The sequence below is a fragment of the Octopus sinensis genome, linkage group LG14 (genome assembly GCF_006345805.1).
Source record: "Octopus sinensis linkage group LG14, ASM634580v1, whole genome shotgun sequence".
Lineage (NCBI taxonomy): Eukaryota > Metazoa > Mollusca > Cephalopoda > Octopoda > Octopodidae > Octopus > Octopus sinensis.
In genome coordinates this window covers 9,818,876-9,844,581 of record NC_043010.1, presented here as the reverse complement: position 1 = coordinate 9,844,581, position 25,706 = coordinate 9,818,876, and the positions used below count along the sequence as shown (strand labels likewise).

At 36.2% G+C, this 25,706-nt stretch overlaps 1 protein-coding gene across 1 annotated transcript in view; it reads left to right on the top strand.

Moving 5' to 3' along the window:
- The window catches only part of LOC115218978 (protocadherin beta-2), a 305,255-nt gene that overhangs the window by 252,469 nt on the left and 27,080 nt on the right, over nt 1-25,706 (top strand). Inside the window, exons 4-7 of the mRNA XM_029789018.2 lie at nt 2,983-3,057; nt 12,672-12,686; nt 15,644-18,070; nt 24,556-24,697. Coding sequence (XP_029644878.1) covers nt 15,689-18,070; nt 24,556-24,697 — 2,524 coding nt within the window. The 5' untranslated portion in view covers nt 2,983-3,057; nt 12,672-12,686; nt 15,644-15,688. The remainder of the gene's footprint in view (nt 1-2,982; nt 3,058-12,671; nt 12,687-15,643; nt 18,071-24,555; nt 24,698-25,706) is intronic.

Sequence of the window (25,706 nt, the reverse complement as noted above, 5' to 3'; positions counted from 1 at the left end):
AGTGAGAGTAGCTGTAAACACTAAGGAGACTGGGCTAAGTGACGTCATGTATCAATCTTTATATATATAAAACTGAGAATGTGCGTCTATCTGTCTGTTTGTGTGTTTCCCTAAAACTTGACAACTACAGAACCAATTTCATTCAAATTTTACACATGCCTTACTTAAGGTACGGGGAGTGTCATCAGCAAAAACAAAAAAAATTTTTGCCTAGGGTGACCCCACAGCAATATCATATCTTTTCCACTATTTCAGTATTAGGTGTTAAAAGTGAAACAAAAACATCTCTCTATTGTAATGCAGACACTTTCACTTTAATACTGAAACTATGAAAGTGAAAGTATTATATAACAGGGATGAACCATTAACAATGGTCATCCATTTTGCTAGAAGAAGATCTGCTATGGTCTTATATGCTACACCACTGGTTTTCAATTCATATTAATCAAATTAATGTTCAATTTTTCACCCTTATTATATGTGTGTGTGTATTTGCAATTCGTATAAAATTCTAACATGAGAGCTCAGCTACATGGCGACAAAATGTCCACAAAATCTGCACAGGACATTTTGACACTTGGTGAAGGCAAGATGCCTCTCGATGCTGCAGGACAAATGGAAGTGTGGTCATTTTCCTTTGTTGTTAATTCTGTAGATGACCTCAAAAACAAAGTCTTTCCCAACTTCACACAAAACTACCAAAATCACAATTGGCTGCGTGAAAGAGCAATATTAGCTCCAAAAAACGTCGCTGTTAACAAAATTAATCAACAGCTAATGCATTCTCTTCCCGGCACTATACACACTTACATGTCTGTTGATACAATTCCAGATATAAATGAAGTTGTGAACTATCCTACCTCCACACATATTAGCACTTAAATTTGGAACTCCTGTAATGCTAACCCGCAATCTGGAACCACCAAGATTTTGCAATGGAACACGACTGGTGATAAAGAAAATGATGTCACACATTATCGAGGCGATCATTCTTTCTGGATGTGGAAAAAGTGATGACGTTTTTATTCCAAGAATTCCTCTTACTCCATCAGGAGCAGAAATTCCATTTACATTCAGAAGACTGCAATTCCCCCTTCGTGTCAGCTTTGCCATGTCCATTAACAAATCTCAGGGTCAACCCTCTCTGTAGCTGGTCTTCTCTTGGAAGAGCCCTGCTCCTCGCATGGGCAACTGTATGTTGGCTGCTCAAGAGTAGGAACCAAGAGAAACCTTTTTGTATATGCTCCACAAGGAAAACAAGGAACATTGTTTACAACGAGGTGTTATAATCTCAACAGCCAGGAGGTATATACATGATCCCCTTTTTTTTTAACAAACTTCATGTACTTTTATGTATTTATATTAATATACGTGGAGGCGCAATAGCCCAGTGGTTAGGGCGTCGGACTCGCGGTTTCGATTCCCAGACCGGGCGTTGTGAATGTTTATTGAGCAAAAACACCTAAAAGCTCCACGAGGCTCCGGCAGGGGGTGGTGATCCCTGCTGTACTCTTTCACCACACTTTCTACCACTCTTTCTTCTGTTGGCCTGCTCGCTTAGCCAGCGGGGTGGCATCATTCGAAGGCTAAAACAATGCGAACGCATTGTGACCAGCGATGTGTAACAACGTCTGATGGTCTGGTCGGTTATGTGATCATGTGATATTAATATACATATATTTGTGTGTGTGTGTGTGATCCATATATATATAACAGAAAAATCTAATTCTTCAATTGAATGTAACCGGGCAACGCCAGGTATCTCTGCTAGTAGTATACATAAAGTGGCTATGTATAAGGGGAGACTATCAAGTCAGACAGGACATTTAGTAGTAATTTTTGTGCGGGTGTGCAAGGGTTTGTTGAAGCAACATTGTCATTACACAAAAGTTTCAAGAAACGCAACGACACACTAACGCGTGAAATTTAGAAATAGCAGTTAAATAATATTCCACTACCATAAGATGTTTTGTCTCACTAGGAATTGAACTCATGACCTTACAATCATGAGTTGAAAACCTTAGAAATTCCGGTATATGGTGAAGCAATTTTTGTTGAACCCTAATTATAATTATGCTTATAATTATAGAATTCTTGTATAAAGTTTCTGATAATGGTTTGTTTGACATACCGAAGTACTTGGTAAAATTATTAATTATTACTTGATTAATTAATTTTACTCTTTATTATTATACATATGAATATATATACTGATGCATGTGTGTTTGTGAGAGTACATCTTTATATATAAAAGAGAGGTTGTGTGTCTGTCTCCTACGATTTAGATTCCTAACTACTCCCGCATTTTGCGGTGCAGTTTAACCAAAACCGGGTATCTTATAGTCGTGATTCATATCGAGCCCTTCTGGGTATTAGTGCGCGTCTACGATGGACCGGGCTGCGTGTTATGTTCTCGAGCAAGGCACTTTATTTCACGTTGCTCCAGTTCACTCAGCTGCAGAAATGAGTTGCGACGTCACTGGTGCCAAGCTGTATCGACCTTTGTCTTTCACTTGGATAACACTGGTGGCGTGGAGAGGGGAGGCTGGTATGCATGGGCGACTGCTGGTCTTCCATAAACAACCTTGCCTGGACTTGTGTCTAGGAGGGTAACTTTCTAGGTGCAATCCCATGGTCATTCATGACCGAAGGGGGTCTTTACCCTTTACGATGAGTCTACGATTTAAAAAAAAATTTACCATCATTTTTTTCCATTTTAATGCATTTTTTCGCTATTATATAAGGGAAGTAACTCTCTAAAAATGTCTACGATGAGTCAACGATTTTTAAAAAATTTACCATCATTTTTTTTCCATTTTTTATGCATTTTTTTTGCTATTTTTTGGCTATAACTCTCTAAAAATGCTTATATAGTTATTTCCCTTACAAACCCGAGCAACGCCGGGCGATACTGCTAGTAATAATATAAAATAATAAAATAAAACATATTAATTAAGTCTGATTATTTTTACTCTGTTTCAGATGCAGAAGAGTAAGAGATTAATCCCTGTTTTTCTGCAAGAACCTTCCTCGACATTGATACACCAATTAAAAACGGTGAGACAAATTTACTTGACAAATACTGCTTCGACTTCATTACTCAGGCTGATAGAAATAGCAACTAAACATCCCTTATATAAAGCTCTACCATCTTAAACTAAAGAGAACACACTAAGGATCTTTTCCTTTTGAACGGCACTTTTCAACACAATTTCTAGTTAACTAAACACTTTAAAGCTTCGTATACTGGTAGAATGTGTCAAAATAAAACATTTTTTTTTCTCTTGGCTTTCTTGAGAAAATTGTAATTTGAAAGTTTAACGTAGTTTCATTTTTCGAATTTTAACCACTCCTATGCCCTCTATTTAGCTAAAATCATTTGCTGCATCTAAAACAGACAACATCCTGTCAGTAACCCTAATCCTCACCCTAACCCTAAATTTTAGCCTTTCGGTTTTTTTGGGTTTTTTTTTCTTAATTGTTAAATTAATTCAAGGATAACAATTAAGAAAACAAAAACTAAAGGCTAAAATTTAGGGTTAGGGTTAGAGTTGGGGTTAGTGACAGGATGTTGTCTCAGTTTTAGACGCAGCAAATGATTTTAGCTAAATAGAGGGCATAGGATAGGTTAAAATTCGAAAAATTAAACTACGTTAAACTTACAAATTACAATTTTCTCAAGAAAGCCAAGAGAAAAATATGTTTTATTTTGACACATTCTACCAGTAAACGAAGTTTAAAAGTGTTTAGTTAACTAGAAATTGTGCTGAAAAGTGCCGTTCAAAAGGAAAAGATCCCACACTAAATATGGTTCTTTTAAATGTTTAGAAAACTTTGGAACACAAGTTTACTGAATCAAAGTTTATTTTGGGTTTGAAACATCAATAATAAGAACTACATACGAATAGAAATGAGTCATGATTTAATTGCTGGTCGTTTACTTGTTTTATTTTTAGGACTTTGGCCTTGCTGGAGCACTGCTTTGAAGGGTTTTAAAAGAACAAATTGTCCCTTGTAACTCTTTACTCTCTTTTACTCTCTTTTACTTGTTTCAGTCATGTGACTGTGGCCATGCTGGAGCACCGATATTAGTCGAGGAATTCGATCCCAGGACTTATTCTTTGTAAGCCTAGTACTTATTCTATCGGTCTGTTTTGCTGAACCGCTAAGTTATGGGGATGTAAACACACCAGCATCGGTTGTCAAGCGATGTTGGGGGGACAAACACAGACACACAAACATATACACACACATATATATATACACATATATACGACAGGCTTCTTTCAGTTTCCGTCTACCAAATCCACTCACAAGGCTTTGGTCGGCCCGAGGCTATAGTAGAAGACACTTGCCCAAGATGCCACGCAGTGGGACTGAACCCGGAACCATGTGGTTGGTAAGCAAGCTACTTACCACACAGCCACTTATACATCATTTTTTAAAGGACTGGTATTTATTTTGTCAGTCTCTTTTGCTGAACTGCTAAGTTGAAGTGGCACTAACAATTTAATGCTAGTTGTCAAGTGGTGAAGGATGGATAACAAACACAGACACACAGACACACATATACAACTAATTTACGAAATAGGACATTTTTTTCTGATTTAGTCACAAAGGCATTATTTTTCGAAGGGAAGGGATTAGTTGATAACATTGACACTAGTACTTGACTAGCATTTTATTTTATCGACCCTCAGAGAAAGAAAGATAAAATTTGATCCATTCAGGTATTGAACCCAGTGCAAAAAAACTGGACGTTATAGTACATAATAGTACCATCTGCATTTTGGCTTTTATAAAGGGTTACTATTCTATTACAGAACACACATATCATATGCTCTTCTTTTACTCCATTCTTCATCTACTAATTGACTGTAGCTGTACTGGAGTACAGCCTTCAAGAGGTCTGCGTAACTATATCGACTTCAATTGGCATAACTGAATATAATACTCTGTTGTGTCTGGGGAGAGTCATTCTCTTTTAGTGCCTTATTATTTAACACACTCACCGGTAAAATTTCCACTTCTTTTTTCTTTTCTTTTTTATTTCATTTATTTATTTATTTATTTATTTATTTTAGTGTGTTAAATAATAAGGCACTAAAAGAGAATGACTTTCCCCAGACACAACAGAATATGCTTCAACACACGAACTCATATAAAGAATCTTGCAAACCAAATCCAAAAATTAATATAATACGTAAATGATAAAAGGCTGGGCAAATTTGGTGTGAAGGGAGATAACTGTCAGTTAATTCTAAATACAATTTATTTACGTCGACACAATCGCTTTCAGTTCATTCCTCATCAATATACAAACGTAGACACATACATCATAGACACACAGTACATGTGTGTGTGTGTGTGTGTGTGTGTGTGTGTGTGTGTGTATGTGTGTGTATGTACATACATACATATACATACATACATACACACAGATGTACATATGCATATATACATGTGGGTGCATATGCATATATACATACACACACACACACATATGTATACATATATACGTGTGTGTGCGTGCGTGTGTGTGTGTGTATACATACATACATATATGCATACATACAGACGTATATATATATACATATGTGGGTGTATATGTATATATACATACACACACACACATACGTGTACATATATACACGTGTATGTCTGTGTGTGTATACATACATACATATATGCATACATAGACATATATATATATATATATACATATGTGGGTGTATATGTATATACACACACACACATATACGTGTATATACATACACGTGTATGTGTGTGTGAGTGCGCGCAATGATGGCTTATTGTCCGTTTTGTGATCAAATACCTCTCAAAGTAATATTGACCAACCAGAAACAAGTTTTATCTTTTGAAAACATTTTTGCTCAAGAATCAACGATGTTGTATAAATCTATAAGTACACCAAGCTTGCGAAGATGAACATCTTAATCCCCATGTCTGTGCCTATAACTATGATATCAATAACTGCTATAGTTCTTATTTAGATTAAATTAAAACAGAAGGGATCGTTAGCACGCCGGGCGAAAGACCTATTTCTTTATTTTAGCAGGCCAGATTTTTGATCATCACGATACATCGCCAGCGACCCCCTGAAACTCTCCCCTGAAATCCCCGTTGAGAAATCTATATATATAAAACTCAACTTGTATGTCTGTGTGTGTATTTGTCTGTGTGTTTAACTTTTGGATCTACCAAGTTTCATTATTAAGGATGGAAAGTAGTGTGTAGCAAATCTATATATGTAAAGCAAGGAGCTAAACATAGGGGGGGGGGACAAACAAGGACAGACATAGGTATTAAGTCGATTACATCGACCCCAGTGCGTACTGGTACTTAATTTATTGACCCCGAAAGGATAAAAGGCAAGATCGACCTCGGCGGGATTTGAACTCACAACGTTGCGCCAGACGAAATACCTATTTCTTTATTACTCACAAGGGGCTAAACACAGAGGGGACAAACAAGGACAGACATAGGTATTAAGTCGATTACATCGACCCCAGTGCGTGACTGGTACTTAATTTATCGACCCCGAAAGGATGAAAGGCAAAGTCGACCTCGGCGGAATTTGAACTCACAACGTTGCGCCAGACGAAATACCTATTTCTTTATTACCCACAAGGGGCTAAACACAGAGGGGACAAACAAGAACAGTCATAGGTATTAAGTCGATTACATTGACCCCAGGGCGTAACTGGTACTTAATTTATCGACCCCAAAAGGATGAAAGGCAAAGTCGACCTCGGCGGAATTTGAACTCAAAACGTTGCGCCAGACGAAATACCTATTTCTTTATTACCCACAAGGGGCTAAACACAGAGGGGACAAACAAGGACAGACATAGGTATTAAGTCGATTACATTGACCCCAGTGCGTAACTGGTACTTAATTTGTCGACCCCGAAAGGATGAAAGGCAAAGTCGACCTCGGCGGAATTTGAACTCACAACGTAACGGCAGACGAAATACCGCTAAGCATTTCGCCCGGTGTGCTAACGTTTCTGCCAGCTCGCCGCCTTATTTCAAATACATTATTACTGTGACAGATTCTTTTCTCGACATCCCTTATTTTTTATCAGTTTCTTACTTCTGTCATTCGACTACATTCATACTGTAGTACCGCTCTGAAGAGTTTTAGTAAAACAACAAAACCAGTACTTACTGTACTTACAAAGTTTGGTATTCTAACCAGTCTTGTCATCATCTCAGGTGGTTGAAAGGAGAGTTACTTCCCTTGAATCAATAGTTAGTAATGTTTCTCGTTAGCGCGTGCACGAAATTGCGTGTGTGCATTTATGTGTGTCGAAATAAGTTTTAATGCCTCAACCATGGTTACTACTTATGATTCATGGTTGATTTTATACACACATGACCACACACACACACACACACACACACACGTACACGTGCACATCATACACATAAGTTAGTTAAGTTAAGTTAATTTTTAGGCTTAAAAAGCAAAAAGCAAGGCCATGTAGGGGGACATGGAGTTATGTACAGGGAGGGTGTTCATGCAAAGAGTTCAGGCCATTTCTGGTTAAGAGAGACTTTGAACCGAGTGGTCGTTGGTATCTTCACTATCTCGTCCGGCAGCTTATTCCACGGATCCACATATATATGATGGGCTTCTTTCAGTTTCTGTCTATCAAATCCACCCAGAAGGCTTTGGTCAACCCAAAGCTATAATAGAAGACACTTGCCCAAGGTGCCACGCAGTGGGACTGAACCCGGAACCATGTGGTGTTAGGAAGCAAGCTTCTTACCTGACAGCCACACCTGTGCATGCACAGCCATGCCACACAACCAACTTCTTTTAATTTCTGTCGTCAAAATCCACTCACAAAGATTTGGTCAGCCTCGAGCTATGTTAGAAAACACTTGTTTAAGGTGTCACATAGTGAAATTGAACCTGGAACGATGTGGTAGAGGAAGCAAACATTTTACCACACTGTCACACTCACACTTTAGTTAAGCCTACATGTAAACACGTGCATGCACACACACACACACACACACACACACACACACACATATATATCCAACTGTGGAGGTACGTGGCTTAGTGGTTAGGGTGTCAGCATCATGATCGTAAGATTGTGGTTTCGATTCCTGGATCAGGCGATGCGTTGTGTTCTTGAGCAAAACACTTCATTTCGTGTTGCTCCAGTCCACTCAGCTGGCAAAAATGAGTAACACTGCAATGGACTGGTGTCCTGTCCATAAGGGGAACACATACGCCATTGAAACCGGGAAACTGGGCCCATGAGCCTGGCTAGGCTTTAAAAGGGCACATTTATTTATTTGGTTTATATATCCAACCACATGGTCCCGGGTTCAGTCCCACTGCACGGTACCTTGATTGAGCAAGTGTCTTCTACTAGCCTTGGACCAACTAAAGCCTTGAGAGTTGATTTTTGTAGACAGAAACTGGAAGAAGCCTATCAGACACACACACACACACACACACACACATACACGTACACACACACACACATACACACACACATGCATACACACACACACATACACACACACATGTATGTTTGTATATCATTATATGTGCACACATTTACATTACATGTAGGGGGCAAATATGAAACTTTTCTCTCCAACGTAATACAATTTTAGCCAGAAATTTGAATGGAAAAGAATAACCAAAGAAAAACTCCATGAAGATACACGGAGATTAACATAAGGAAGAACAAAATAATGAGGTTGGAAGAACGACATAAACCTGTTCGGCAAGATATGACAGTGGCTAAGAAGTGGGGATGATGTCAGAAGTGTTGGCAGAGAGGGCATTATTATTATCATCACTAGATGGCCCCATGCAGTCAAAAATGATGGCTAATTGTAGTATTTTATATATAAATAAGGTACAAAATAAGGTACATAATAATCAGACATACAAAGCATTCATATATTTCCCTTGTACTTGCACACACATACACACATATACTCACACAGAGCTGAAATGTTGATTCTTCTTTTCACCCTTTCCAAAGTAGCACTGGGGTAAAATATACACATCATGACTATCCGTCTGATAAGGGTACATGCATCAGAACCATATGTGCACAACATGGTGATCTCATATCAAAATAAACAGGGCATGACTTTGCAGATGGGGCCCAGTTACAATTTTCTTCAGGTCAAGATTCCCATCCCACTCAAAAGGTCCCTGAATAAGGGTTGTTTAAGGAAGTTGAACAAACCACCCATATTTCTAAAGGTGAATTATCCAAACCCCCCAAAATTCCTCTCAACACATGGCTATGATGTACCTCAACTACTTCTGCTCATGATCAGATATGTACATATCATCGGTCACAAAGGGACATGCTCAACTGGTTAAGATCAAACAACTGAGAAGCAAATCTGTGGTATTAAACAGAATATTTGCTGTAGCTCATCTTTTATACCAAGACAAAAACAATGTACATGATAACACTTCCATTCAGTTAAGATCAGAAGTCATGAGAGCCAATGTCTAGTACTGCATCAGGGCTATTAATATTACTACTACTACTACTACTACTACTACTACTACTATTCTAGGGCTTTCGGTGATTATATATCTGTCTATATATATATATATATACCTTATATAATATATATATACTGATGAAGTGTCTTCTACTAAGAGCTGTGGCTGATATCCAAGCCACACATTGGAAAAGATGCTCTTAAAATGTATTTGTAATATCACAGAATCATAACAACTGTGTTTAACCAAGGGTTTTTGTTGTGAATGGAATCTGTTGACCGAGTCAGTCAGTCGGTATCCATCATATTAGTTTTTGTATTTGCCACTCTCCATAAATTCTGATCTGTAAATGACAGACACTGAGAGGCTTCGACTAATAACCCTTTCTATTTAATTACTTCACATGGGAGTGGCGTGCACGTGTGCAGCAATATGAATATGTATGTGCAGTACATGCACACATACACAGACACAGACATGTACACACACACACACATACACAGACACAGACATGCACACACACACACACATACACAGACACACACACACACATACACACAATATATAGTTGTGTTTATGTGTATATGTGTTTATGTTTATGTCCATACATATGTGTGTGTGTGTGTACATGCGCGTGCATGTATGAAGACACACAAGCACAAATGCATGCACACACATACACACATGTGCAATTTCTGCTTCTATGGGTCTTCATACATGCAGACACACACATACACACACACACATTCAAACACACACACACACATTCAAACACACACATGTTCATGTGCACACACACACACACACACAATAAGGACACACTGTAATGTACACAGTTTATAATAAATAAACTTAGACACTGATATAGATCAGACAGAGCATCAAAGCAATTTATATTTCTCAACCATCTTAGTTGACGTTTTTATTGTAATTTTCGATAGGAACTGCATCAAGAAAGATATGAAAGCTTTAATAATTGCTGTTTTCAACACAGTTTAAGGGACCCCACTTCAAAATACAATTGGAACATTTATTATTATTATTATTATTATTATTATTATATTATTATTATTATTATTATTATTATCTTTTTCTTTCAAATTTGCTTCCATTTCTTGCTGAGTGTCTTCCCGACTCCTAGGGCAAAGAAACTCATAGTATACATTGGTAGGCCATTAAACTAAACTCAATAGTTCGTTCATTTAAAAAAAAATTTTTTTTTAAAGTTAAATTAAAATACATGAGCAGCAACAGTTCTCACATCGACAATGCTCTTCTCAATACGTGTGATGTGCCAGTTAAGACAATCTTTTGCACTTCTTGCAGGGATGGTAAGCCAGGGATCATTCTCATATAATTTTCGGTTCCCTTCTTGATCATTCTTAGTGCTCCTACAATCACTGGTATTGTTACCGCCTTGAGATGCCACATTTTCTCAATTTCAATGAGCAGGTCTATTATTATTATTTTTATTATTATTATTATTATTATTATTATTATTATTATTATTATTATTATTATTGTGGAGGCGCAATGGCCCAGTGGTTAGGACAGCGGACTCGCAGTCGTAGGATCGCGGTTTCGATTCCCAGACCGGGCGTTGTGTGTGTTTATTGAGCGAAAACACCTAAAAGCTCCACGAGGTTCCGGCAAGGGGTGGTGGCGATCCCTGCTGTACTCTTTCACCACTCTTTCTCTCACTCTTTCTTCTGTTGGCCCGCTCACTTAGCCAGCGGAGTGGCATCATTCGAAGGCTAAAACAATGCGAACGATGTGTAGCAACATCTGATGGTCTGGTCGGTCATGTGATCCCGTGATTATTATTATCATTATTATTATTATTGAGTGAGAGAGCAATGCATGCCATCAAAGTGACACTGGGGTAAAATATACAAAGCCCAGTATACCCATCATGACTACCTGTCTGATAAGGGTACACCAGGCACATACGTCACAACCATATGTGTGCGACATGGTGATCTCGTACCAAGATAAACAGCACATGACCTTGCAGGTGGGGCCCAGTTAGAATTTTCTTCTGGTTGAGTAACACATCCCACTCAAAAGGTCCCTGAATAAGGGTTGTTTAAGGAGGTAGAAATAACAAACAGGCCTTGTCTCTATAAAAGCAAGGATTATTACTATCATTATCTCAGAAATTTCACTCACTTTAGATAGATTATTATTATTATTATTACCTCTGCCTTAGTGAAGGTGGAGGTGTCGTTTGTCAGATGTGTTTGATATCTCAAGAACCGCAGGATGGATTCATATGAAACTTTCAGAGAAGTTTGGCCTGATGACAGGCATGAACTCATTAGGTTTTGGGATTGATCTGGTACCAGACAAGGATTCTGGATTATTTGTTATATTTACTTTACTTTACATGAAGTATTACAATCTTTTAACTTTGAAGTCTTTCTCAGTTATCTCCCTTTATGCTGTAACTCTTTTGAATGGTGAATTAGTAAACTTTGGCTTGTTTCATTTTTTCAGCTTGAAACTTTACCATGTCTGTTGATTCTGTTTAAAAGAATAGTCACTGATGAAATGTGTTATTCATCATCATCATCATCATCATTGAACGTCCGTTTTCCATGCTAGCATGGGTTGGACGGTTCGACCAGGGATCTGGCAAGCCAGGAGGCTGCACCAGGCTCCAGTCTGATCTGGCAGTGTTTCTACATCTGGATGCCCTTCCTAACGCCAACCACTCCGTGAGTGTAGTGGGTGCTTTTTACATGCCACTGGCACAGGTGCCAGGGGAGGCTGGCAATGTCCACGATTGGTCGGTGCTTTTTACATGCCACCAGCACGGAAGCCACCGGCACAGATATCACAACTACAATTTCCATTTGATTTTTATTTTGATGTTGATGTACTTGACTCAATAGGTCTCCTCAAGCACAGCAGGTCGCCCTATGATCCAAGGTAAGCACAGCAGGTCGTTCTGCAATCCAAGGTTCTTTGGATGGGCTGGGGCTGATATGTGAAGCTGGTGCAGGAAACAGCCATGAACTCACGTTATGTGTTATTATTATTTGTTTATATGCTTTAACACTTGTATTTCTGCAAATATGACAGCCTATTAATTTAATTAATTTTTGTCTTTTCCTTTTTTTTACCTGCTTTCATTCTTCTCACTCGGATAGTTGTGGACATGTAAGGTAAGCATTGTTTTTTTGCAAAAATCAAGCCAACAAATATTGTACCTTTTCTCTCACAAATGCACATGCAGACACATATATACACACACATATATCTATCTATATATCCGCTCAGTCAAAGTCGACTCTCAGTTACTCGATGGATCAGTGTCCTCCAGTCAGTCCTATCCTGGGCCGCTTCTTTCAGATTGGCTATGTCCATTCCGGTATCACTCTTGATGGTGTCAAGCCAGCGGGTTCTTGGTCGTCCTCTTCCTCTCTTGCCACTGACCATTCCGAGCATGATGTCCTTCTCCAGGGATTTTCTCCGCATAATATGACCAAAATATGCCAATCTACACTTGGTGATCCTAGCTTCTAGTGACATTTTCGGCCTGATCTGCTTGAACTTCTCCATTGGTGAGCCTCGCTGTCCATGGAATCCGTAAAAGTCTTCCCCAACACCAAAGCTCAAATGCATTAATTCTCTTCTGAATTTAAGCCTTACTTATTTTTCCTTCTATTATAGGCAAAAGGGCTGAAACTTTGTGGGAGAGGGTAATTGATGATATTAACCCCAGTGTTGGGCTTGGACATATTTTTTCCAACATGAAGGGAAAAAAAGGCAAAGTCAACCTAGGTGAAATTTGAACTCAGAATCTAAGCTTTTATATGCAACACATTTTCTGTTGTAGTTTTCGCAACTTGCAATCGATTTTCACCAAACTCATGGTGAAGCTTAATGTTACCCTAAGAAACTTAATTCTGCCGTTAGTTTTCCATGCAATACCTTACCATCAGAAAAAATCGATAAAATCATGCCATTTTGGGAAATCACGTTCAAATTCAAGATGACATATTTTCGACAATATCTTTCACAAATTGGCAGGAATTTTTTTTTTAAATTCACAGCGAGCATCATGTCTGCTCCAAGGAGCTATATGGCCCTTTTTATTCCAATAAGATACTTTATTACTGGAAAAAATCGGTTAATTAAATCATATGTGGCACACATAGCAAACCGATTTGTGTATTAAACACAAACCACAGACTGTCTAGGGGACGCAACTCGACCTTTTTAACTCTCTTGGGAGGCTCAATGATGTTTTCATGTTTTCGCCCAAAGGGACAGCTAGGAACATCATATACACAGAAGTATTCGAGTGAAGAGAAGACATTGCAACCTACACATGCGCCTTCGTTCCCTAGAGGGAAAGGACTAGATTGGGATTAGTCGTTGCCTACTAGGGGCTCTTACATACCCGGGCAACGCCGGGCTATGCTGCTAGTATATATATACAATCATTATCATCATTTAACATTCATGCTTCATGCTGGCATATATGTCTGTATGTGTGTTTGTGTGTATATATATTAATATAGATATGGGTGTATGTAACTTTCTGTCAACTGAACTTATTCAAGTTAGTTCCCTTACTGCTTTAAAAATTTACACTCCACTAATTTATTTTTCTACTAATTGTATAGGTTATCTCTGATAAATGAGTTTCTTCCCCTCATGTTATACACACACACACACACATATATGTATGTATGTATGTATGTATGTATGTATGCATGCATGTATGCATGCATGTATGTATGTATGCATGCATGTATGCATGCATGTATGTATGTATGTATGTATGTATGCATGTATGTATGCATGTATGTATGTATGTATTTACTTTATGACTTTAAAACAGCCATATAATGGCTTGGCACACTTGTTAAGTTATAATTATTTACAAAATATATTCCTTTAAAAATTAAATCTGATCATTATTATTAGCTTTATCAAGGAACAGCATAATCTAAAAACCTATTCTATCCTGGGTAATTAAAGCAAATTCAACAATATGGTAAAAATAAAAATAAGGCTTCAATGAGGAAATGGAGACATGTTTAGCATATATCATCATCATCCTTATTTTAACATCCTCTTTTCTGTGCCTGCATGGGTTCGATGGAATTCATTCAGGCAAAACTTCCTATACCAGGATGATCTTCCTGTTGCCGACTCTCATTTGTCTCCAAGCAAAATGACATTTCCATATGGAATATTGGAAATGAATGACATTATATATATATATATATATATCACTATGACAGACTAGGCTATCAGATGTTGCTACACATCGCTGGTCACAATGCGCTTTGCATTGTTTTAGCCTTCGAATGATGCCACCCCGCTAGTTAAGCGAGCAGGCCAACAGAAGAAAGAGTGAGAGAAAGTTGTGGTGAAAGAGTACAGCAGGGATCACCACCAGCCCCAGCTGGAGCTTCGTAGAGCTTTTAGATGTTTTCGCTCAATAAACACTCACAACACCCAGTCTGGGAATCGAAACTGCGATCCTACAACCGCGAGTCCACTACCCTAACCACTGGGCCATTGCGGCTCCACACACACCACACACACACACACACACACATATATATATATATAATATATATATATATATATATATATATGAGTGAGTTATTGTAAGTTATATGTGTGGATCAAAACAGTTTGATTCAGTATATATATACATTTATCATGTGTACATATACACACATACATACAAACATATATACATACATGCACATTCTGATACCCACACACACACACACATATATATATAAATATATATATATATATATATATATGAGTGAGTTATTGTAAGTTATATGTGTGGATCAAAACAGTTTGATTCAGTATATATATACATTTATCATGTGTACATATACACACATACATACAAACATATATACATACATGCACATTCTGATACCCACACACACACACATACACACATATGCACACACAAATACACATACTAATGCACATGTATATGCATATTTTTGAGTACAACAAATGAATGTAAATGTTTATAGACTCAAATATTTGAATATGTTTTGTATTAAAACATTCCATGTTTAAGAGAAAGTTTTCATTTATATTCAATAATTACAAAATAATTTTCTTGTCGTTTCAGAAAACGCTCAATGTTTGAACCCTACAACAGCTGGCTCTATCAGTTATGAGAGGGGCAATTCTGGCACCAGTTTGTATATTGCTCACCTGCTTTCACTACTGCCTGTGTGTCGACCTCATTTATCATGTTGATGAAAGTCAGGAGGCAGGTAGCTTCCTGGGCGATATATCTGCTGACATACACTTGCATGATAGCATCACTCTACAAGATCGTAGATTGATTAGTTTTAGTCAATTGTCAAAGAAGGGGACAGCTGTATCGCAGCTATTCAATGTAACCAGGAGTGGAAAACTCTACACGGGACAAACATTCGATGCAGAATCGCTTTGTATATACAACACAGAATGTTACAGGATGGTAGATGTTGCCGTACAAAAAGCAGATATTTTCATGAACATATTAAAAATTAAAGTTATTATAAAGGACATCAATGATCATCAACCTCGTTTTCATAGCAAGCAAATAAACCTAACATTTTCTGAAACTGACCGAAGTGGGACTAAAAAGTCCATTCCAAATGCTATTGATGATGATGTTGGGGTTTTAAATTCTCAAATTACATATCAACTCAAAAGAGAACCCAATTTACCATTTGAATTATCAATATCAGAAAAACTAGACGGCACATCAAAACTTGGAATAATATTAGAAGAGACGTTAGATAGAGAAGTACAAGACGTTTACCATGTACAGGTCATTGCAAAAGATGGAGGATCCCCACCCAAACAAAGTATTTTAAATGTTCAAATATTTGTACTTGATGTAAATGATAATTCACCTGTGTTTTCTCGGGATATTTACAATGTTTCTATCAAGAGAGATCACCCATCAAATATTCCAGTTGCTGTTGTGAGTGCAACTGATTCTGACGCGGGAAAAAACAGTCAGGTCTCATACCATTTCAGTTCAAAAACATCCGATATCGGGAAGGCACATTTTGAATTGAAGGAAACCAGTGGGGAAATTTTCCGCCGGAGAAATATAACATCAGAACAAAAATTATTTTATAAATTATTTGTAGAAGCTGCAGATGGAGGAAGTCCACCTTTAAGTTCTATTGCATTGGTTCTCGTATATGTGATCAACCAACAAAACAATGCTCCAAGTATAGATGTCAATTTTGTATCAGCTTTAGCGGAAAACACTGTTACGGTATCGGAAGGTACCAAAGTTGGAAGTTTTATTGCTTATATAAAAGTCACCGACAATGATAGTGGTAAGAAGGGTGAGGTGAGCTGTGAGTTAAAACACAGTAAATTCCAACTTTTAAGTTTAGGTTCAAAGGAATATAAAGTAATTCTCAAAACTTCAGTAGACAGAGAAGTTGAAGACCTTCATAATATAACAATATCATGTAGAGATAATGGGTCTCCACCATTAACAACAGAAAGTAAATTTTCTATCCAAGTAATGGACGTCAATGATGTCCAGCCACAGTTTACAAAAGATGTATTCAAATTTTTGACATATGAAAATGAGGAGGCAAACTTTCCTGTAGGGTTTATTAATGCTACTGACCCTGATTTAGGGCTTGGGGGTCAACTTACATATTCTCTGCTATATAAAAATAATAAAGTGCTTCCGTTTAAAATTACAAATGAAGGATTAATTCTAACAACAAGAACATTAGACAGGGAAGTAGAAGAAATATATGAATTTCAAGTTTTCGTCAAAGACAATGGGAAACCGTCATTGAATAATACAGCAAACGTCATTGTCGAAGTCATGGATGAAAACGATAACGCCCCATATTTTATCTTTCCAAATGTTGATCCCTTTAACTTAGATGTACACTATCACCCACAGAGTAAAAGTGATATCACTACAATTAGAGCCTCTGACAGAGACGGTCATGTCAACGCCTTTCTTACGTATGAAATAATTAAAGGTAACAATAAACACTTGTTTGCAATTAACCTACACTCGGGTGTATTATCTTTCTCTCGTAAAGTTTATCAAAATGATATAGGGACATATGAACTTCAATTTCTTGTAAAAGACAGTGGCATTCCAGTTTTATCAGCTACGACCACCATGACGCTGACATTAACCGTCAGTAATGAAACTACTGGAATGTTAACGAATCTTGAATTGCAGTCAGATAATAAAATACATCTTAATTTAGTAATAGCCATTACATCCATCGCAGTGGTGGTGTCAATTGCAGTAGTTGTTTCTCTAACGCTATGCATTGTCAGATGCAATAATATGAGGAATGCTTCTTACAGAGCAGTAGAGAACCTTTCCAATCAATCTCGGAACGAAATGCGGCATCTAATGTCTCAGATTGATAATCCAGTTATTGTGACAAGGAATCCGAAGGAAATGAGAAGTAGAAATATACAGCTCGTTGGCTCAAAAAGTCAGCTGTTTTCTAGAGATATACTAAAAAATAAAAAGGCCAAAAAATTACCAACTGTCAAACAGGTGAGTCCAACGCTTCCATTTTCACAAACTTATCATCATCATCATCATGGTCATTGTCGTCGTCGTCGTCATCATCATCACAATCATCATCATCATCATCATCATGGTCATTGTCATCGTCGTCGTCATCATCATCATAATCATCATCATTATCATCATCATTGTCATCATCATCGCCGTTGCCATCATCGTCATCATCATCCTCTACCTCCTCCTCCTCCTCATCATCATTATCAATATCATCAACATCATTATTATCATTATCATTGTCATCATCATCGTCGTTGCCATCATCATCGTCATCATCCTCTACCTCCTCCTCCTCATTATCATCATTATCATCATCATTATCAATATCATCAACATCATCATTATCATCATCATTATCATCATCATCGTCGTTGCCATCATTGTCATCCTCATCATCATCATTATCATCATCATTATCATCTCTGTCCACATAATTTTCACGTCCACTTTTACATGCTGTTATGTGTTGCAAGAGAATTGCTATGATGAAACATAGCAATTCTCCATGTTTTGTCTTCTTTCTTTTTTCTGTGAATTGTCATTTCTGATTGTTACGAGCATATTTCCTCCTCCACCTATTTCTGCTCACTGCCAAAGTATTGAGCACTGTCCATGATTGATTACTGAGACCACTTTCGAATCTGGTTTCCCTACCAACTGTTAGCATATCCCCAGTTTCTCTTTCCAGGTGTCATACCCTTCAGACAGATTCTAAAGAGACCATCATTTCAACACTTGTTGTCACCAAGCAGTCTTAATCAGTTCCTTTTGAATTTACTAAAATCAGCTTTTATTGTTTTGTATAATGTTGAAAAGAAAGTCCTGCTACATTTCAAGATGGGAAAGAAACAAATGCTTCTTTGGTCTCAACATATTCAATCAAGATAATATTTTCCCCGATTATTAATTACATAATCTCATCTATTTGGTAAATTGTTGACCTTTCAGGCAAAAATTTCTGTAGGTTTTGCAGCAAAGAAACACTCCATATTATTTTAAATCTTTCTCCAATTAATAAACTATTTCTCCTCAAAATAATATTGTGATAATCTGAAAAGATGATAATCAGATAAGCAAAGTCAGGAGAGTAAAGAGAATAAAGTAAAACTTCACTACTTAATGCTGCAATCTTTTTCTAAGTGACATGGGTAATATGTGGTCTTGAATTATCATTTAAGAGTAACACCCCTTTATGACAGATCAACAATGGGAGCTCCCTCTGCAAATTTTTGTACAATGCTTCCAAGTGATGACATTAATTCTCCACATTAACTTTCCTATTTCGGCTTAATACTTCATGATAAAGGTCACCCTTCATATCTTACCAAACACAAAGCATGACCATTTTCGGATGTAGTCCTGGTTTGGAGAGGGGTTCTCCTTTGCTATTGGGTGCTAACCATTGTTATTTTCTTTAGATATGATTATAGGGAACCCACTTTTTCCTAATTTGTAATGATTCTTCCCAGTAAAGGTTCAGTAGCAAGTCTACTCTTCAAAAATGAACAGAGAGCAACTCTTTGATGAAGCTATGAAGCAGTCAAATGATGAAGGACTTACTGACCAAATTTATGTACTTTTCCTAGTTTATGATATTTTTTAATGATTGAATTGTAACTTGAATTTAACTATTTTGCGAATTCCCATGTAGTGTGCTTTGGATTTCTCTCAGTTATAGTTGTCAGAAGCTCACTAGTGACAGAACTTGGTCGTCTTTCAGGATGAGGAGAATCTGCAAATGAAAAATTTCTCAAGCAAAACTGGCCAAACCATCGTTGGCATGTCTGGACACTTACAGATTCCTTTCCATAGACAGAACAAATATTTCTTGGTACTTCCATTGCTAATGAGAATCTTTGGAATTAATACAACCTGCAGTGTCTGATATGAGTCTAATATAAACTAATTTTAAAAGGGTAAAATTGATAAGAATTTATCCGTAATAATATAACATAATCTGCAAAGAAAAAAAAGGCATTAGAATGTAAAAATTAATGCTTATTTTACCATAAATACTGAAAAAGCACCCTGCAAGTGATCAAATCAAAAATGCAGCCAGACTTCCTTTCCAGCTTAGTATCTGAACTCTTCAATCAGGTGTTTCTCGGTAATAAATTTCATGAAGTGGTTTTGAAATATTTCAGGTCCTGAAGTTATTTTTCAGACTAGATGATACAATCTAATCCACACACACACAAACACAGGAGCAATGTAAATGCTATGTATCTAAACTTTAACTTTTATTGGTGTTAAAAGTGGATTTCAAACACGATGATGTTACGTTCTTTGTGAGGTCAAGCATTCTGAATTGAGGACTAATCTTTTATACAATTTCTTATTTATATCTAGTATAAGAAAATTATTTATGACTAATGAAAATAGATTAAGATGATTGGGATCATTTATGCAAATAATAATAATAATAATAATAATAATAATAATAATAATAGTAATAATAATAGTAATAATAATAATAATATAATAATAATAATAATAATAATATTAATAATAATAATCCAGTGAGTTTCTTTGTCCCAAGAGTTGGAAGGACACTCAAGAAATGGAATCAGAATTGAAAGAAGAAAAACTCATAATAATAGTAATAATAATGGTTTCAAATATTGGCAGAAGGCCGGCAATCTTAGTGGATAAGGATTAGTTGATTACATTGACCTCCATTGCTCAACTAATATATTTTTCTTATTGGCCCCAAAAGGATAAAAAGGCAAAGTTGACCCTGGCAGAATTTGAACCCAAAATGTAAAGAGATGAAAACAATGTCACAAAGCATTTTATCTGATATCTAATGATTCTGCCAGCTTGTCACCACCATAATAATAATGATGATAATAATGATGATAATAATAATAACAATGATAATAATAATAATAATAATAATAATAATAATAATAATAATAATAATAATAACGAGTTTCTCTGCCCTAGGAGTCGGGAAGATACTCGGCAAGAAATGGAAGCAAATTTGAAAGAAGAAGAAAAAAAAAGATAATAATAATAATATGTATGATTGTATGTATGTATGTATGTATGTATGTATGTATGTATGCATGTGTGTGTATTTATGTATGTGTATTCATTTATATATACACTCATGCATACACACATATTCCTTAAGATTTGGAAATAACTTTGTGCCCTACCTTCAAGAAATGCTGCATTATCAGCCTTATCACCTGGCATTCTTAAATGTATTCTCAAGCTTTTCTAGCAGACAGCAAGATGATGGAGATTGTGATAAAGTCACCTTCAATGGTTCTGTCGTTACTGATATCTCCAATAAAAATTACATAAATCTGGGCCCATTAGAAAAGCAAAAGAACAAAACCTTGCTCGATCTCAATTTTCAGTTACACTGCAAAACAAACTTATTGCTTCATTGCACCTAAGAATTTCCTTAAAACTGAAGTTATTGCCCTTGAAAGCTGCAAACCTTGAGCCTGTGATTGTCTTATGATGTGAGATTACATTAAAGCTAACTCAACCAATACTGTGAATTGATACAATCATTAACCCTTTCGTTACTGTATTTATTTTGAGATACTCTGTGTGTCTTTCAATTACTTTAAATATAACAACGAATTTAGTAAAATAACTTAGTTATCATTAAGCTAGTGTTAGGAACATAAATTGTAACTAAGGTTTGGTGAGAAATTTTAATTCAAAACTTATGTAAACAAAACATTTGTACTCAGAGCCAGAGCCGGTTTCAGCCGGGTTGGTAATGAAAGGGTTAAATTTTCAGGTGATATGTCTATGCTATTTAATTATAGCTCTTTGCATTCTGAGTTTAAATCCTACTGAAGTTAGCTTTTATTTTGTATTATTACTTTGTGGAGGTCAATAAAATAAATTACTTGTTAAATAAAGGGGTTGATTTAATATTTAATATGTTAATATGGAAGAAGTGAATTAGGTAACAAATTTTATGTACTGCATTGTAAATTTGACATGTCTCACTGTAGCCATGGGTTGACTGATGATTTGTCAATGAAATTTAGCAAACAGGAACTGTCCCAGAGCCCATTATGTCCATGCATCTATTTGTGTATGTACACATGTGTATGAGTGTATGCATGTCCCTATCTGAGTGTCAGAATTGATGTTTGTGTATAGCAGTTTGGTGTAAATCAATGTGAATACCATGTCGTACTTAAGTCCTTTAAAGGTAGATGACTCTTTCAAGGGACACAACTCTGCTAAATTTCACCATGCAACATATAATTTGATAAAACAACAATCAGACTAAATTCTGGATTCGTTATAATTACATAAAGCCCTTAAAGATGCTTAAATCGATTCAAGAATTGACCATTTTATAGGTCGGGCATGGTTGTGTGGTAAGAAATTTGCTTCCCAACCACATGGTTCTGGATTTGGTCCTACTATATGGCACCTTAAGCAAACACCTTTTACTATAGCCCCTGGTTGACCAAAGCCTTGTGAGTGAATTTGCTGGATGGAAACTGACAGAAGTCTGTTGTATATATGTATATATATATATATATATACACATACATACATACATACATACATACATACATACATACATATATATATATATATATATATGTATATATATATGCATATATATATATATATGTATGTATGTATGTATGTATGTATGTATGTATATATGTATGTATGTATGTATGTATGTATATATATATGCATATATATATATATATATATATATATATATATATATATATATATATCGGTGTATGTGTGTGTGTCATTGTTTGTCATCTTCTATCACTCAATAGCCGATGTTAGTTTGTTTACATTCCTGTAACTTAACAATTCAGCATAAGCGATCAATACAATGAGTAACAGATTACAAAAATAAAGGAGTACAGAGGTCGGTTCATTCAAGTAAAACCCTTCAAAACAGTGCCCCAGCATGGCCACAGTCAAATTACTGAAATGAGCGAAAGACGACAATGACAAGAAAACAACTAAATAAAACTTCTGTTCTATATTTAAGAGATGAGGACAAATATCCATCGAATGTAAATAATGTAAATAAAACTTCTATTTAAACCATGTTCATACATTAAACAAAATATGAGCTAAATAGTATGAACATGCTACTTCCTTGCTTGATAAAACATCAACTATATTTGTCATATAATAAATTAATTAATAAATAAAACATATGCATATATACATACATATATGTACATACCTACCTCTACATGTATATATACACGCATATATGGGTACTGGACACCAAAAAAACGTCGAACACAATGAGAAACGAAAACATAAACACAAAACCAAGGAAATGGACACTTTTCTTAAACAACGAAAAAATAGAGTACAGGACATACAAAACAAGGAAAATTCCATTTGTGTTTACGTTTTCGTTTCTCATTGTGTTCGGCATTTTTTTGATGTCCTGTACCCATATATGCATGTATATATACATGTAGAGGTAGGTACGTACATATATGTATGTATATATTTGCATATGTTTTATTTATTTATTAATTTATTATATGACGGAACGCATGCATCCATTTCTAAGTAAGATTATATTTGTCATATACGGTTTAGTTATTCAAATCCTGTATGATTCTTGCTGCCTTTTAAAAGTATTATTGGAATTATCTTCTTGCCAAAGACCAGTACCATTGGTATGTTTTTACCATATTGCATGCATCCATAAGCTCATATTTACACACATAAATATGCAAGTGTGTGTGTGTATAATTTGTATATATATCACACATATATATATAATGTATATGTGTATATAGGTATGCATATATAATCTATCTATCTATCTATCCATATATATATGTGTGTGTGTGTGTGTATGTATATGTATCAGTCTGTGTGTCTGTCTGTCTCTCTCTCTTTATATATATATATATATATATATATATACACACACACGCACACATACACACACGTGCACACACACACACACACACACACACACACACACACCACACACACACACTCATGCACACTTAACTGGTTTCGTGGAATTTGGAGCTGTGTAACAAAACTTTTAATTGATTCTGATCTTTCTCTACCCCACCCATGTATAAAACCAGAATAAACCGGTCCTTTGATACCTCAATGGGATCCACTCAGCTGCCAATGGTAGTGCCAATTCTTTGGCTTGAAGAAATTCTTTATTTTTCCTCTTTCGACACTAAGTCTCAAATATACTGTAAAAAACATTTCAGGAAAAGGATGTCATTTTTGTTTCCTCACCGAATGATGAAAAAAACAACCTGTTACCTACCACATCTGATGGCATAAAAGACATATTAGGTGCATGCATTAAAACTTATGGGATACCCAACTTCATATATATATGGCCCTTTGAGTTTCTGTATTTAAAAAAATTGCTTTATGGTTAGCAAATAAATCATTTGCTTCTCAGTCATAATATTAATTCTGTTGCTGTCTTTTGGATTTAGGGCTACATTGAGCAAAGAGCAATGATATTCGGTTGTGAAAAGGGCAATACTAGTATGGCCCACAGTGCAACATCATCCTCTCACTTGGATGGAGTACATGACTCAAAGGAGAAAGACCTTGGACATTATGAGGAGATACCAGGTAAATTACTTCTGTTGTTATTTCTTATTTTCTAATTTTAATACACCTGTCAATGTTGGGGTTGGGTAAAAAAAAAGTGATTAATAAATCAACTCTAATCATTTTGTAAATGGAAGGAATGGTAGATTCAATGACACCAAACTTATGGCCTGTAACAGAGGGGCTTCTAGTGTAAAGTATTTTCTTGATTACCACTGCCTTTTCCTATAAATGATATACTCATCTGCATCATATGTGAAGATCAGGTGCCTTCATATATTTTCTTTTGTAAATCCATATTAAAAGATATTTATCCTCACAGCAGAGGGATCTAAATGCAAGCAGTATTCATTGTGGATAGCTGCTTGGGTGCATTAAATAATAATAATAATAATAATAATGAAATTATTGGATACAGTGCTCAGGTGCACCACGACTTGTCAAAAGTGCATATAAAGCATATGCAGTATTGTACAAATGTCTGGAAAGTGAACGGTGTATGAGTCAGATACATGCTTGTGTGTGTATGGAGGGGAGAAAATAAGGTGTGCTGGTGACAAATCTCTGGAAGCATGGAAGTTTTGAAGGATGCAGTGCTTCGACAACTAACAACTGATGCCGGCAGTTTGTTCCATACTTCAGCAACTCTTAGCGTGAAAAAATGTTTCCGAAACTCATGGGAGCTGTGCTGTTTTCTGACTTTGTAAACATGTCCACGGGTGTTAGACAGGTGGAGTTTGAAAAGGTGCTCAGAGTTATTGTTTGTAAGATGGTTAATAATTTTATGGGTGTCTGCCAAGTCAGCTGCCAGACGTTGGAGTTTCAATGTGTCCATGCCCAGGGAAGTAAGGCATTCAGAATATGGCAAATGCCTGATGGAAGGTATTCTCTTGGTTGCACATCACTGAACAGTTTCCAGACGATAAATATCTTGCAAGACAAACAGAATTCAGCTGAGTTTTTGACTGAAGGCCAAGTCATGTTAATCCAGATCAATCTGTGATAAGTTTAATGTGGTGCACAATTTAGT